At 47.5% G+C, this 17,400-nt stretch overlaps 1 protein-coding gene across 1 annotated transcript; it reads right to left on the minus strand.

Moving 5' to 3' along the window:
• Positions 1–237: 237 nt before the first annotated feature.
• Positions 238–16,841, minus strand: LOC143388844 (terminal nucleotidyltransferase 4A). The gene is made up of 12 exons (XM_076842329.1): positions 16,725–16,841; positions 15,738–15,784; positions 14,395–14,515; positions 12,774–12,881; positions 11,992–12,120; positions 9,421–9,634; positions 7,349–7,475; positions 6,255–6,355; positions 5,220–5,392; positions 4,137–4,295; positions 2,269–2,433; positions 238–751 (listed from the first exon to the last, which is right to left on the minus strand). Exons 1-12 carry the CDS (start codon positions 16,812–16,814, stop codon positions 557–559), a joined length of 1,629 nt encoding a protein of 542 aa, XP_076698444.1. The 5' UTR covers positions 16,815–16,841; the 3' UTR covers positions 238–556.
• Positions 16,842–17,400: the final 559 nt, after the last annotated feature.

Below are 17,400 nucleotides of genomic sequence, written 5' to 3' on the forward strand. Positions count from 1 at the left end.
TGGGAAAGGATCTAAGCTTGTTTAAAAAAATTCCCTCTTCCCTTAAATATAACTTATGTGAAAATATGAAATTAAATAAAAAAATATTTGAGTTATTGCACAAATCATAAGTTTTCAATATTTACATAGAAAAACAGTTCTGAAGTTTCAAACAAAACTTGAGGGCAGTAAAACACGGCCTCCAGCCCTGCGTGCTGGGGAAGACAGAACGGCGGCTCTCAGCTGTGATGACAGGAAACGAAAACCCCACCCGCAAAGGACCCACGCGGCTACTGCAGACACGAGAGTGGAGAGTGGCCCGCGTCCCGGTGGTCCTGAGCCGGGGCTGCTGGGCTGGGCAGGGGCTCCTGGAAGGCGCCGTGCGCCCCTTTCTGGCGAGGCTCTGCGGGCGCCACAGGGGCTGTTCTTTAAAATGGGCGCGACCACCACACAAAGACATGCAGAGTGATCAGCCAGGTGCTGGGCAGCCGCATCACAGGTGCTAGATTTTGGTCTCGGCTCCCCATGATGCCGAGGCCACTGGGCAGTCTGGGGATAGGCGCACAGCCAGGAGCCATTATCTGCTGAGACTCACGGGCAGGCTGTCCCTGGTGTGTGCATGCTTTTTCCTCCTCCAGCCGGTGCGATTATACTGGTGGTGTCCCCGATTGCCCACGGGGGGCCGCACGCCTCCACTGCCCACAGAGCTGTAGCCACCACCTTGGGCATGGCTGTGGGAGCCTTTCATGGACAGTTTCATTCCGTTGTGCTGCTAGAGGGAAAAAGAGGAGAGCAGTGTGGGAGCACAGCACACACACAGGCCCACTGAGACCCTCCCAGTGGAGCCCCGCGAGGCCCAGTCCTCAGGCAGCACACTGGAGCGCCCACAAGCACCCTCCATCTCCAGTGGCAGGAAGTCACCAAGTAGAAAGGGAGAATATGCAATGCCTAATGCACCACCTTGCCATGCTGCCCACATGGAAACACTGATGTGACATCACCCAGGCCGGAGTGATAGACACCTGCACTCTCACACCTTGAAGAGAAAAACAGCTTTACTTCCACTGAGCTGAGGGAAGTATGAAGGGCCCATGTCCAACTACACAAATTCATTAGACTCTCACTTCCAGCTGGTCTGCACACAGGAGCAAGGTCTTGGCCACGTCTTCCCTGTCTGCCACCTGGCATCACCTGCCAAGCTGGCACGCCCCTGCCCTCAGGCCTGCTCACTAGTACATGCACATCCAGGGCCTTCCAAGGCACATTCCCTGCACTGCACGGCTCATGGAGCTGGTCTCATGACAACTCTGAGAAAAATGAACAGTTGTTCATTGGGAAAGAAGGAAAGCCAACACACACGGGAGTGACAAAGCTGCTTCCCCTCATCTGACAGGTCACACAGCCATGAGGGGGAAAAGGCCCGCTGCAATGTGGTGGACACAGCCAAGGAGTGCTCGTTACTGAATTACTTAAAGAAAACTAATAATCAGGAATGAATGACACAGGGCCAAAGAACTAGCACCCAAGAATAAAGAATTTACCAGAAAAACAGCATTAGATGAGCTAAGAGGGACTGAGGAAGAGGCATGAGAACTAGCAAAGGCATCAAGCATCACCAGCGTCCAGGGGAAAGCCTCAGACCCTGCAGGGGTCCCTGGAAGGCTGTCCTCCAACACTCGGGCGCATCAAGGGCACAGGAACAAAGAAGACCTGTTTTCTCAGTGCATGCTTCCAATTCCTTGGGCCTGAGAGGCGAGCGGCCAGGGGTGTACAAGAAGCACTCTGGCCCATGGAGACCAAATGAGCTGAGCACACCCAACAGGGCTGGGCCATCCAACTACCCCTACTGACCTCCACTGGGGACAGGGAGATTAAATTACGAGATTAAAACAGCACTGTGCAGAGGTGTGGCAACAGTGGTTCTTAACTTTGTCTTTTGTTTCTTGAAAACCAAAATACTTAGCAATAAAATGAACTTAAAAAGTAAGTGGGAAAATAGTCTTCATTTTGAACTTGCCTTCTTCAAGTTTCTGTTTTATACTAATCATTTCAACAAAAGAAGAATGCTTTCGGTGAATAATTACACTATATTACATTTTAAAATAATATTTTAAAAGTTTTGTTTAGAAAAGAAAGCAAACGTGAAACTGAATGACAGCAAACAAATTGCCTTTTAAAACAATCTCCCTGGGATTCTCTTAAGAGAGGATGCACGCACTAGCCTCTCAGAGCAGACGCAGCAGGTAGGCGTCATAGGCCATGGGCATGCGGGCCCTGTGTAGCACGTACCTTGTGATACAGGTGAGGACTCGACAGTGGGTTGGGGGATGCCGAGGGAATGGCTGGGGAAGACACGTGGTGGACGGCTTTCAAGGACACAGTTCCTTCAACACCTGCCTGTCTGCAAGGAACAGGAGCAACCCCAAGGGTCGGCGGAGGGATAGTGAACCTGGTCTAGGAACAAAACAGAAACAACCCATGTACAAGTGGAAGCACCAAGTCCCAGTACTACAGCAAAGGCAACAGATGCCACCCAGGCTCGACAGAGCAGCTGTGTCTTGTCATAAGCCGTCAGCATTTCCTTTGAATTAGAAAGATCTTACATTCTAAAATAGCAACAATATGAAGTATGCCCAATAATATAACTCATAAGTTTTAAAACTCATTGAAGACCAAACCAAGATTCAAAAAAATTAGTCCTCAGAAAACTGCCACTCAGATCCCTGGTAAATCCCCTGCTCCAATCTGGCTGAGCACAGGACAGGGCAATAGTGGGCAAAACAGTCCCTGCCTTGACCCTTCCCCAGCTCTGGACTACTCTACATGGCCCCTGCCCCTCCACCTCAGAGGCATGCTGGTGGGAAGCACTCCCCAACTGCCACCACCTAACCGTCAGGCATCACAGATGCAGGCAGCCCTCCAGTGCAGGGGACCAGCAGCCATAAGCCAGCAGACACCCCCATGACACTGGCTACACCTCACTGTAAGCACAGACAGGGGACTCTCACCTGGAGTCTGGCTTCTGGCATGGCCCTACAATAGACCCACGTTCTCTCCTCTGCAGGGGCTTCACCCCCTGGGGAAATGGGTCACCAGGACAGCAAGCACTATCCCCAGGGGTCTCTCTGACAACTTAATGTGCACCAACTCTAGCACCTTTTTTTTTCCTTTTTGTTACCAAGGCTTGAACCAAGCAGCTTTAACCACTGAGCAACATCCACGGCCCTTTTTTATTTTGAGACAAGGTCTCTGCTAAGTTGTTGAGGCTGGTTTGAACTCTCAATCCTCTTGCCTCGACCTCCCAAGTTGCTGGGATTACAGGCGTGAGCTACTGCGCCCAGCTCTAATGTCATCTGGCTTAGTCCCCAGTTTGGACAGCCTGGTTTTCTGAGCTGCACAGGACAGACAACGCATACAAGTGCTTCAAGACAACACTTTGCTCAATTATTCCACTGGAAGGAGGGAGGCCTCACTCTACTGGTCTGGGACAGATGGGTAAGTGGCAAACTGGACCACAGTCTGACGTTCTGTTAGACGACATAGGCTATATGAGGACCAAGCAGCAACAGCAGCATGACGCTGAGGCTCAGTGGCTGCCAGAGGCTCTCAGAGCCCTGAAGAGGCTGAACAAATGCCTTGTGACACAAGAAGGTCAGATGCCAGGGCCAATGTCATGACCAGGAAAAGGCAACTGAATATCTGGGGCAGAATTCCCTTTGATAGCTTAGGCACATGCTGTGGTCCTGTATGCTGGGTCAGTGAAGGATGGCAAACTATGTGACACATCTTGAGCAAGGCGTGTCACACTCAGTAACAGGTGAGATCATGGAGCTGGGCTTTGAGTGGCTGGGGGCCTAGGAGTTCCTCCTGTGAGAAGAGGTCCCTGTAGAGCCAAACTACTCCAAGAAGCACATCTGCACACACCAATGTCTTTTCAGAAACTGGCCTGCCTTTCCTTCTAAGGAAATCAGTGTGTTTGTTTGTACACATTCAATTTATTTATAATGGGACAGAGATTCAATGAGAGAATTTCTATGAAAAGATAAAAATGCTGACCAAATCGAAATCTGAGAAAGCTCTTCTCCTAATTCAAAAGCGCCTCATATCTCCTCTAGTGCCCTTCACAGCTGGGCTCCATCCTGGAAGTAAAGCCATACCTGACTGTTGGTTGTCATGATCAGTGCTCTGGAGGGAGTGAACTGAGGCTTGCCACTGGGCACTGGCAAGGCAGCGGGTAGGCTGGCCATCAGAGCTGCTGGCACCTGCAGGCTGAACTGATAAACGCTGGGTGTGGTACAGGGTGGCGTGTCAGAATCCTGGAGTCCAACACAAAAAAAACAACAAGGATTGCTGCTCACAGAGGAGCACTGCCTGGTACAGGTGGGACACAGGGTCTGCTCTAGGAATAAGTAAGCCCTGCTCTGAACAACAGGAGAATGCAGTAGGCTGGACTGCCCTCTGGGGGTCTCAGGACTAGAGAGGCCTCGTGAAACACAGAGGACACAGCTGGGTTCCTACTATTTTCATTTCTACACAGGCTATTTTAAAACTCTTTAAGAAAGTCCACTGACTTGACTAGAACAGTATCACTGCTCTTGACCAAGAGGTCACATGAGTGACCAGGACCCCAGGTTCTCAAGGGGATGCAGACTCAGGGTGCATACACACACAAAGAGGGATGCAGACTCAGGGTGCACACACACATACACACATGCACAAGGAGATGCAGACTCGGGGTGCGCACACACACATACATACACACACACAGGGGGATGCAGACTCAGGGTGCACATACACACACACACAAGGGGATGCAGACTCAGGTGCACACATACATACACCCACGCACAAGGAGATGCAGACTCAGTGTGCGTGCGTGTGCGTGCACACACACACACACACACACACACACACGGTGGGGATGCAGACTCATGGTGCACACATACACATACACACAGAGGCACAAAGGGATGCAGACTCCAGGTACATTCTACACACACACACACACACACACACACACACAGGGAGATGCAGATTCAGGGTGCACACATGCAAGCACACACATGCCCACACACATACACAGGGGGAGAGAGACTCAGGGTGTGCATGCACACACAGAAAAACCAAAAATTCCTAAAACTGAGGAATGGGTTTTGGACTCGCTGGGGCGGATGCCTACCAAGAACACAAACCATCCAGCAGACATATCAGGAGGTGGTGGAGGGCAAGGTCATACTCACAATGTCACTTCCAGAAAGTGAAGACACAGAGGAAGCAGAGGAGCCTGGAGAGAGGAGCTGGGGACTAGACAGGGACAAAGTCAGGCGCTGGCTATAGGGTGACCCGGGCTCTCGGCTCTGCGTCTGCTCCCCGTTGCACGTAGTGACTCGCTCCTTTATCTTGATCCTGTTGTCTGTCGCAGGGCACAAAGGACGGGTTATGAGAAGAGCAGATGCACACCGTCCCGAAGGGCAGCGTCAGGCCCTGGTGCCGGCAAGCCCAGGAGAGCTGCCAGTGTGACTGACAGAGTCCATTCCACGTTTTCATGAATCTAATCTTAACAACTGTATTTGATTAGTTACTAGAAAACATTAAAATGTAATAATGTAAATAAATCATCTCCAACTGCAGCTTTTCTGAATTCTAAATACAGATCAAGTTATTTCTCTTTTTTTTAAAACTGTTATGAAGGGTTTGTTTTATTCATGTCATCATGAAAATTTTATTTTTATTGGTTCTTTCTGTTTATACACGACGGTAGACTCCATTTTGATATAATTATAAAAGCATGGACTAAACCTTGTTCTGATTCAGTCCCCTCCCCGACCTCTGCCCCCTTCCCTCATCTTTCTGCCATTCACCCAAAGTTATTTTTTTAATCAATTTCTTCTAGATGTACACAATGGTGATATTTAGCACCTGAACCAGGATGTGCTATAAGTATAAATAATGCTGTATTTCAAAGAGTTAATGCAAAAAAAGGCTATATAATAATTCAACAATTTTATTTTGATTACAATGAAATGTTAATATTTTAAGATAAGTTGAATAAAATTATTGAAATTAATTTCATCTGTTTCTTTTTATATTTTTAATGCAGCCATTAAAAGTTTTAAATTCTACATGTGGCACACACCATATTTCTACTGGGGAGTGTTGTCTAGAGCGTATTAATGATTACAGAAAAAGACATAGCTATTTTCTTAGTCCAAAGAACTGACCACAAAGAAACAAAGAAGTACTTGTGCACGAGTACTTGTGGAATTGCTTCTCACCGAGATCTGGTGCTGCGTGGACTCTGCTGCCCCACTTCTCCTTGATCCACCTCCGGCAGTCAATCACTTCCTGAGTCACTTTGATGATTCTTCCTAGAGTACTGTAAGGGACAAGGTGGACATCAACATGGTACAACAGGCAGCCATGGCCCCTTGAGTAGCTTCTTCATCTCAAGAACAGTGTGCCATCTCAGTAAAGCAGAGATGGTGGGGAAGAGCAAAGGTGACTTCCAGAAGCATGAAGACTGCCAGAGTAGCTCAAATGCACTGAGACCACAGTGCAGAAAAGTGGGTCCACATAAGTGACATCCTTGACCCTTCATCTGCTAAGTAAGACAGCTGCTCGAACCCAGGGGAGCTGCTTCCCACCCACAGGGCAACAACATCTAACACTTCCATTTGTGCTGGGGCACTGTCAGTGGAGGGACAGTGCCAAGAGACACTGAGTACCTGTCACTGGGCCCAGGAATGAGCCAAGTACATGTAACCCCATGGTCTCTACCACCACCAGGGCAGGGAGATGCTCCTGGGACAGGCCTCCATGTCCATCTACTCCATCATCCTCCCCAAGAATGGAAGTAAGGATGCTGTGAGCTCCTAGGCTTGAGAACCACATTCTTCCTCCTTTCTATGACCACTCATTTTCCTCCCTCCACCGTGGCAGCATAAACCAGAATCAGAAAGAATATTTCTGGCTGCCAATAAAGTGTACATGGCAAAAGTGTTCCCCAATGTAGCACAAGGAACAACCAGACATGCGGAAGGCAACTGAGGCAAGTGTTCAGATGCCTTCACTTAGAAACTACACGTGCATGCCTAAGGACTGCCCGGAGGGGTGGCACCAGTCCAAAGCTTTAAAAGCCTACTATCACCTCCCAAAACAGTATACCCAATAAATATCAATTCCCCAAACATTATCCACAGGCAAATCGACAGCCGCCCTGAGTTCCTGCAAAGGTCTCCCCTCACACGGGCAAGTTCGACTAAACAGGAGTGTGTGTCCACTAATAAAGGTCACAGAAGTGCAGGACACAGGAAGGGCATAGCTGCCATCCTGTAGGAGCTGAGGGACACAAACACAGGACATCAGCTACCTTTCGGAGTCCCTGTTGGGATAGGACCTGGCGAGCGCTGACACAGCATGACTGAGCACAATGTAGGCATAGTCAAACACCTGTTTCACCTGCATGGCCCCGTAGGAGCTCCGGCCAACATCATTTCCTGTAAAACAAAGGTAAACGTCAAACTCACCACAGACTTGAGCCAGTTTCCAGAAATGTCTCTGACTTCTCATAGTGTTATTTGAAGTCAGGCCCAAGCGAACAAAACACTTCCAGCCTCTACCAGCAAAGTGGAGTTGGGCTAACAACAGCACTCCTGGAAACCAGATCCGTGGATGCCCCTCAATCACAGAGTGCGGCACTCGGCAGCCAAGTGCCCAGGGTCCAGCAGGAATCAGCATCCGTGTGATTGCAGTCTACCGCCAACAGGGAGGTAGGCGTCAGCCTCAGAAGGTGTGACAGTTCCTAAAAAGTGTGCTCATTTCCCAGGTGGTAAATACACAAAGAAGCCAAAGGCCACTGAAACAGACCAGATGCGCTGACCTGCTGTGATCAATGGCTCCAGCTGTGCACATGGGCAGTTCACCCCGAGGACCTTGGGATTCAGTTAAGGGTAGTGGGACATGAAGGAAGCAAATCCTTAGGATAGAACATTCCAGATATGAATCCTCAGGTGTTGGAAAGAGGGCAAACAGCTAACTCAAACAAGGCCACCACTGAAACCAGCTGCAAGGAGCTCCACGTTCACAGGGAAAGCGGTTCACCTCAGAACCATCCTCTTCGCAGCCCAGGCCAAGTATGGACTTTTAAGGAGATGTGTTCCAAGTATTAAAATTCTACCTTTTCTAAATTTAAATTAACCTAGTGATAATGCAGGTTTGTGTTTTTCCTGTACAATTTAAGTGGACACTTGAAGACAATGGAGTCTCCAGTGACAGATCCAACAGACACAGCCACCATTGTCACCATGCCACCAAGAAAATCAGTTCTCCAGAGCATAGTACAAGCCACACACTCCAAAATCACAACCAAAGGCAATAGTGTATTTTCTTTCAAATGATTTTTAGGAAATAAATCTCACATCCTAGAAACCATTAAACAAAATTAAAATAATCACTAAATCTGAAGATGTTAAAACAACAACTGTACAGGAGCAGAACAAAAAAAAACAGCCTGTAATACAGAGGAAGAACAAACTGGAGGGAAGTGTGGTATGTGGGACAGAAAGGTCTCCCTAGCACACACAGCCAGTGAGAAGACAGCCCAGCAGAAAGAGAGCGAGCGAGCACAGGAAAAGAGCACAAAGGGGCGGTGTGCCTACAGCTGGTGTCTCCACCACCCTTTCTGTCACCTGTCGGCACTGATTCAATAAGAACACCGTTTCAAAAAACATTTGTGGAATTGACAAATAACAATGTATCAAACCCACTCTCATTAAAGAAATGTAAATTAAATAAAAATTTACATCACATGATTTTGTCAGGTTGGCAAAGATTAAAAAAACTGTTGCCAAAGGAATGGAGTCAATAAGCACCCTCAACACACCAAGGGGACCAAGGCTGGGAGGGGCAGAGGCCCAGCCCCAGGTCTTCCACGTGGCCATCCCAAAACTGGATCATGACCTATAGGCAGAGTGGGGTCCAGGCCTGTCAAGTCCAAAGCCAAGTGCAGTTTTATTGTTATGGAATCTACCACTGAACTCGTAATGGTGAATACTGCTTTTCACACAGGGAAAACTGGAGAAATGGACATCTACAGGGGAGGAGGTCAAAGAAAACTCTGCTTTTCTACTAGATTACCCCTGTGAAGTGAATGGCTTGTGGTGAATATGTAATGCCTTTGTAATCTAAAAAAAAAAAAAAAAAAAAAACTTTTTCTTAATTCTGACTGATTACAGATGTAAGAAGTTTAGAAGACAGGAAGCTAACCATAAGAATTAAAGGAATCCTCAAAGCGTGACTATTAACTATGTTGATAGCGGGAGGAACCTGCATCCAGAGCAGACTACCTAACCTGGGCTCTGAGGGCCCAACTTGTCACTCCCACTTGCCAGGGCACCCACGAGGCCTCCTGGCCCCCTGCTGTGTGAAGCAAGGTGCTCTTACCAGGCAGCAGGGGGTCCTCGATACATAGCATCGATGGTCTGTACCCGCTGGTCATGGCTTTCATGATCTCTTCTTTGGCGATATAGGCACCTCCTTCTTTTATTCTAATACCAGTTTTCAAGTAATTAAAATTTCTTCCGTAGAGTTCAAAAAATTCTACGAGAAGCATTCCAAGGTTTTCATCAGCTCTCCGGGCATCAATTCTTGGATGCAACTGTAAAAGCAAGGCAGCCACAATTTGTGTGGATTCAAGCAGGGCTGGAAAACAGGTGGCGATGATGGAGCAGGCTGCCTAGCAGCCTCTGCAGGGAACCCCACTCCAGGGCACTCGCTCACACATCAGCCAGGAGGAGGCACCCAGAGCCTGAACACAACCGGGACCAACTGTCAATAAAGGACGTTGAAAAGAGATCAGATACCCTGCTATGAACATTTTATTACTTTGAAGTTTCAAAATTGGTAATCCATACAAGCAACATCCTATAAACATAGACATCTGATTGGCCCCAAGTTGCCAAATATCGATAAAAACATTGACCACATTCTGCATAATTTAGTCATCTAGATGGTGGATGTACCTTGATAGATTCCAGTCATCTTAATGTCTTCATTCCAAAAGAGGACCATTAGGTGGCAGTATTAGATAGAACAGTCTCATATCACATAAAACTAGAAGGTACAATGATGGATTTAAGCTGTGCATAGGTAAGGAGTATTGTATCATAATATTCATGCCATACTCACACCCTGATTGTCATGCAGAAGAGTGCCAGTGCTGGTGTTGCCCCAGCCTGTCTTCAAGCTAATCTGTCCCTAAGCTACTGTTGGCCGTACGCCAATTTAACAGACCCAGAGTTCTCAGCTGCCCCAGCCTGCATTGCCTACATGCAGCTACTGCTATCTGAATGAATTTAGACGCTGATGAAAAGTCCAGCCACACTCTAAGCACTTAGGAGTCACGTGGCCTGTGGCCTTCCTGTGTGGGCTGTGCGGATACAGAGCAATATCATCCGAACAGAAAACTCTGCTGGGCAGCACCGTCCTACCAACAATGGTTAGGTTACCTCCAAGTGAAAGTTGTGGCAAAGGAGGGGATGAAAACACCTGAGGCTCAGAGCTCCATGAGGTGAAAACAAGAATCTGAATGGCTGCAGCTTCTGAAGATTTGCTTATTTCCACAGTGCAAGCCAAGTTATCTCACTTCTGCCCCACCCTTAATCTCTCCTGTTAGTTAAGTCAAATATCTGAGAGCCAGCCTGGCACAGGGTTTAGACACCATGCTCATCAGCTGGAAAATGATCATGGGTGCTACATGGCCCCACCCTGAGGCAAGCTAGGCTGGGGGCACAGGCAAGGCACTGGGTGAAGGGGAGAGGGCCCCAAAGCTGTAACAGGAGGCCTAACAGGCCCCACATAACACACAGTGCAAGTCTAGGCTGTCATTACAACATGGCCACTGAATCAGCCCCAATCAAGACCAGAGACAGAACAGAAGGCTGAGTTCAGCTCAACGTGTCCAAGCACTAGGGAGGGACGGCTGAGGGCCACATTACAAGGACAGCCAGACTAGTTGTATGTGCAGGCAACAGTGGGAATGTCTCCACCCAGCCTCTGTGGATATGCTGGAAGCTACAGGGGCCACAGGCATAACACTATAGTCAATCCTGCTCTCCACTAGTCAGCGGCAATGCGAGACACCAACCCCAGGCAGACAGTCCTCACTGAACACAATCACACATGTAAAACGTGTGGCTATGGGGGCACAGCAGGGTAACTAAGACACAGGCAAGAATGGGTCGAGAATGAAACCCTGGCTGGGGTTGTGGGCAGTGGTAGAGCACTTGCCTAGCAAGTATGAGGCACTGGGTTCAATTCTGAGCACTGCATATAAATAAATAAATAAAATGAAGGTCTGTCAACATCTAAAAAAAATTTTTTTAAAAAAGAATAAAACCCCCACTCAAGAAACTGTAAGCAAAACAATCAATGCTTTAATGAAGACTCTGCCATGCATTAAAAAGCAAAGATAAATCCTATGACATATCCATGAGCTTTAATAATTATATTTTTTATCACATTCGTTACTCAACAAAATAAGGACCATGTATAATTTAAGGCAAAAATTGATGTTTCATCAATGCTAGAAGACTTGCTCTCAAATTTTTTTCCCCAGATATTTTTTTCTTTAGATATTGGTACTGGACTTGATTCTGACATTTATTTTTCATTATAAATCACATTTGAGTACCATGAAAAAAACTTTTTTTTTTTTTAAATAAAGGAATGAACACTTTCTTAATGCTGATGACTGAGAGTGTTTTCCTGGGCTCGGACTGACGTGACTCGACTTTGGATGTGGAAGAGCATCCTGTGCCCATAGAGTGGGTTAGCCAGGAAACAAGCTGCCATGGGGCAGGAAGCAGTGCTGACATGGAGGGGATGTACCACAGCCAGAAACCTCCTCCTCAAATCAGAACTGGGAAGGCCAGACCTGTGGGCAACTCAGGAAGCAACTGGTCAGAGCCTCAGAGCCTGCCTCCCACCGTCTTCTCAAGGACAGCGCATACGCACCTGCAGAAAGCTGATGGCCATTAAAATCAGGCTGTACGAGCTGATTCCACCTGTGAAGACTTCATTTAGGTCCCTCTGAAGGAGGAACTGCTTCAACACTAAGATCAAGTACGGCAGCAGTGAATACTTCTGGAAATTCCAAAGAAGAAGATCGACTGGTTAGTTGATATACCTTTAAGGAAATTTCAGACAGCAAATTCCATGAGAGAAAGCAAAGTTCCACTGATCCTCATCAAGAGTGTGAGTTGATTGGTCTCAATTGTAGGGACCTAAGAACACATTTCCCAATGGGCTGTGAGCATCTGCAAGTGAAGACCCTTCCCAGGCAGTGATGCCAGGGCAGAGGGGGACCTGCCTGAGGAGCTCCAGGCACAGAGGGGTTTGTGCCATAAGGGGATCAGGGAAGGCCGTCACCCCGTGGGCACTGGGGCCTCCAAAATGAGTCACTCTAAACTTCCTCGTGATTATTCCAACCTGCGAGGACCCTGGGATTAGATGTGTCAATGTGGCACACCAACCTCAGGCAACATCACTTTGCAGGAACAGGAAAGCACACTTCAACAAGCTCTCCAAAATAAGATCAATTTCAGGAAATGGTGATGTAAGAAAAGCAAATCTGAAAAACAGCTATGTTTCAGAGCATCTATAGGAAAATTGCTGCAGCGTGTGGTCTACATTGTAAAGACGCCTATATTCAGGTGAAGGTTTTTAACATGTGAAAGAACAAGGACACCCAATGTCAGGCCTCGACTCCCTTGTCTGGATTGTGCCAATGACAATACCTTCATGTAATTCTTGATGAACTCTGCTGCCCGGACGCCAGTCTCCATGTTAAAGCTGATGTCGGCCTTGACTTCAGTCTCCTGATCTGTGAGTTTTATTATCGGTACCTGTAAAGATTTAATTTTAAAAACTATACTTTAATATGCAACATCCTCCATAGTCAGGCTTCAAAATGTCTCCAAAGTTGTACAGAAGTTTTAGTTTCCTTTCTTATTCCCCAGAAGAGCTTAGACATCATGAATACCAGTTTTTAAAAGGAAAAGAGGCCTTTGTCAGGATTTAACCTCAGTGGTCCCTGAAAACTATAACAAGCCCCAGCATCTAATGGTCACACAGTGGCACTCTTGCTCTGCGTCCCACTCTCCACCCCACCGATGATGACTTTACAGAAAAAAGGGAGGGGGCAGCTCAAGTAGAACAGGTGTCTGATGGAAGGAGGAGGCAGGTGGGAAGGCCCAAACCCACATGAATACACCCCGAGGAGATGCCACACCACAGGCCTGGTGATGGTCCCCCACTTCTGCTGAGAGTTTTTGAATACGTTAATAGACACAGTCAACTTCTGGCAATGAGCAGTAACTCTACAGTACTGATGTTTGGATGCTTGTTCCAAATAGACTGTGCCTTAAATAGAGCCTTCACCCATAGGCTCCTGCCCATGATGGCTTTATTGGAGGGTATACAGCAGAGAAGAGCTGCCAGTCAACAGCAGAAACTGGCCCTCAGACAGCAGAGAGAAAGGTACTCAGTAACCAATCTGCTATAGCAGCAGGGCCACTGGGACATAGAAATTATCACAACAACGACTCAAAGCACTGCCTATCTTCAGATGCTAGTGATATGGCATGCACAGAGTAAAAATGCACAAAGATGTTCACCTGGTTTTTATTTAAACTCCCTCTCTGCCCAGGGAAAACATCTGACAGAGCAGACGCTGGAGGGAAGTGGAGTACCTTGACCCCACATCATAGTGAGAAGGAATACAACCCAGCCTTAACTCTGACAATCTGCCAGCGCTGTGGGACATCACCACACTGAGAATGAGTGGATGCTCCAGCTCAAGACTGAAATGCCAGTGCACAGCACAGCTCAGCTGATGACTGTCACATCACAGGTGAGTGCCTTCCAGGACCAAAGCTGCTTCCATGTTGAACTGCTATTCCTGAACAAGCACACATGGGAAGCAGTCTCCATTCTAATTTCTCCCCAGGGCAAGAGGCTTTCCACATGCAGTGTTAGCAGCAAAAAGTACAGGAAGTTTACTTTCTGGAATATAAATTAGCAGACGGCAATCTCTTCCAAGTCAATCATAAATGTCAGTGTGATCACTGAGATATACACTCCAAAATGGGCAGCACCCAGTGCTGGTGTTCCCTCTGTAGACATGTCTCTCCTTTTCTTATCCACACTCACAAGGGATGTATTCAGTCTGAAGATTCACAAATTTCCACAGTTCAGACTGTCACTAAACCTTTTCTCGGCTAATAACCATGAACATAGTAATCACATTTACTCCAGAAACAGAGAACTATGGGAAACACAACATGGGTTAGTCATTCAGGGAACCAGAGGCTCCTGCAGGATGAGGAGGCTCCCCCCAGGCAGAGCCCATACACTCACTGTAGCTTTGTCAAAGACTTTGATGGAACATGGCTCAGCCACGTTGTGCTTCCGAAGGGCTTGTTCCAACAGCTGTAAAGGAGGGCGTTCCCATTTTCCAAAGACCACCAGATCTATGTCACTGGGCAGATGAGAAAGCACATATCAATCACGACTCCCCTGAACCACGACACAATCCCATGACACGCACCTCCCTTGGGAACGTGCAGCACAGCTTCCGATCATGTGTCATGACGGAGAGCAGAGGATGGAAAGCTTTTCCCAACAGCACCAAGTTACCCAGGGGGTTATAGAGAAAACTCCCTCCAAGCCACACTGTGCCCATACTTCCCAGCACCCACTCCTGGGCTGCCCACACCGGACCATGCTTCCTGGCCCAGGGATCTCTGAGTGCCCTGGATCTGCTCAGTACCCCACTGTCCCTGCCAACACCAACCCCTAAATTATGCCATCACAGCCTCTCAGCCTCCAGATGCTAACCAGCCATGGGTAACAGAAACAATCACATGAAATTTATTTAAATATCATGAGTCCTTAAAGAGAAAACACTGAAAATAATGTGAACTTTACATTTTTCTATCATAAAAAAATCCTCAAAAAATATTAAGTAGAATTTTGTTTCTTAAGACTTTATTTATTTACTTACTTATTTATTTACTGGTGCTGGGGGTCAAACACAGGGCCTTCTGCATGCCAGGTGCGCTGTTCTATACTGAGCTACACACCCAGTCCTTCATTACCACTTCATAAAGCAGTAATTCAAAAACATCCCCCCAAACCATCAGCAGAACATTCTCCACTGTGTTTACTCCCATAGTCCCTGCTGTGCCTTGAACATCCCTGCAGTCCCTCCAGAACCTATGCTGTCATGGGACGGGAAACCTGCCTGTGCTGAGGCAGGGCCTTCAGGAGTGGATTAAGGGTTGACGTGTGAAGCGGTCTGCCCCCCACCCCACGTGATAATGCATAGAGATGGTACTTGCAGATACAGCCTCTGGAGCTCAGACTCCACAGCCTCCACAATCAAAAGCAAATGAACCTGTTGATATAACTTACTCCGTCTCTGGGATTTTGTAACAGCAGCAGAAAATGGACTAAAACCTCTCATTTTTCTTCTGCTTCTCACACCCTGCATTTTTGTTCCCCAACACATTAAGTGTAAGAGGAAATTAAATTTTATTTTCTGTCCATTTTCTCCTTGGGCCTCCAAACTTTTCCTTTGGCTGCCATTTTTAGACTTTGATTGACCACCAGGAACCGTGTTTCAGCCTTCATGTGCACACGGACACCATCTGCCCCCAGAAGCACCAACACTAACCCATGCAGTGCGATCTGCTACTCACCTTGTTGGAAGGTAGAGACCTGTGCTAAAGCTGCCAAATATCTGCACCTGAAAGAAAGTGGGGCTCTGTTAAAACAGGCACCACAATTCAGTAGGCAGACTTCCCAAAAGGCCTCACTATCCTCTTGGTAAATAGTAAAGCCACCTTAGAAATTGAGGAGAGTGAATAAGTAAAAATCCTACAACCAACAAGAAAATCCCTTATGTCTTTGTATTAAAGACCAGCCCCAGAAATCTTTTTAGGATTCAATATTAAAGAGATGAGATCACTATGGTCCTCGAAAAAAAAAATATTATATATATATCAACTCACAGATGCAGACTTCCCAAAGCCTGTTTCCAACCTTCCAGTAATTTCTCAAAGCCACAGTTACAGTACCGGGCAGGGCTCTGTTCTAGGGCACTGAAGCTTACAGCCTTATTTAAGCAATTGTATTGCTTTAAAAGAGATGCTGCCCTTGCCCACTAAGCATGTATGCAGCTTGGCAGCAGGGCTCCGACTAGCAGACGGTCACCCTTCCCTGTGCAGGTCAGGTCATTGGTAGGCCAGGCTGATGGTTAGAACAGGAGGCCTGAGGGTCATCAGCAACCTGGTCAGGGGCACAAGCTCTCCCATCACCCACAATCTTCCTTTAATCAACACCTGGACGTTCACGGGAAAGCAACAGGTGACCACTTGCAGTGGTCACAAACTGTGCCATATGCCTTCAGGTTGAGGAAGAGGATAAGCTCTCCAGCCTCTGGGTGAATTTAATGCAAGAACAACCTTCACACAGTTTAAAAAAACAATCCCTCAGGCCAGGGGTCCTGTGTGTGCACCAGCGAGCTGCAGATCAGAGGGCTGGCGCTGGAGCGGGAGCAATGAAACGCACCCTCCCCGGACAGCCTGGAGGGCCACCTGGCTGTGAGAAACCCCGGTCTGTGCAGCCAGCTGACAGGAACAGCTGCGGCAGACCTGAATGTGCCGTGTGACACCCAAGATACCCACATCAGCCGTTGGCCAGAGGTCTTTGACTACAGTTTCGATCCGCTTCACCACCTCCCTTCTCATGGCTGCTTCTTCAGGACAAGGAGACATGAAGTTATAAAAGTCGATTATTTCCTCATGAAGTCTGGTGAATAAAAGAGAAAACACCCTAGAGTTACGATTACACTGAAATGTTTCCCATTGCATTAGATCAGTATGGCATGAACACATATTTCTGGTCACAACCCTGTTTCTTTCCTCCCCTGAAAATCTAATGAAGTGAAACTCTGGTGGATGAAATTACACTGAATGATTCAGTACCACAGCTTAACACATGGGAATTGGGTCAATACCAAATATCGATACATTTCCAATTGGCCTTTAAAAGATACATTAAAAAAAAAATGAAAGAGGCTTACAAGGTATGCAGGGCAGCACAGGAGATGGCCAAAGGTGGGACCCAGCCCCAGGCCCCATCAGCACCTCCCTAGGTGCCGCACACTAAGGAGCATCGAAGGCCTGAGAGAAGAACAGGACATGTGTCCCTGGGAGCCCTTGAGCCCATCACAGCAGACACGGTTTGCCAGAGCTGCTGACACTCTGCTGAGTTGTGTGTTGATACATCACCTCCCATCACAGAGCAGCAGATGCAAGCACTTGGTCTAACGCACACCCAGCATTTGCTCCTCAGGCTTGA

The sequence above is a fragment of the Callospermophilus lateralis genome, unplaced genomic scaffold, assembly GCF_048772815.1.
Source record: "Callospermophilus lateralis isolate mCalLat2 unplaced genomic scaffold, mCalLat2.hap1 Scaffold_45, whole genome shotgun sequence".
Classification (NCBI taxonomy): domain Eukaryota; kingdom Metazoa; phylum Chordata; class Mammalia; order Rodentia; family Sciuridae; genus Callospermophilus; species Callospermophilus lateralis.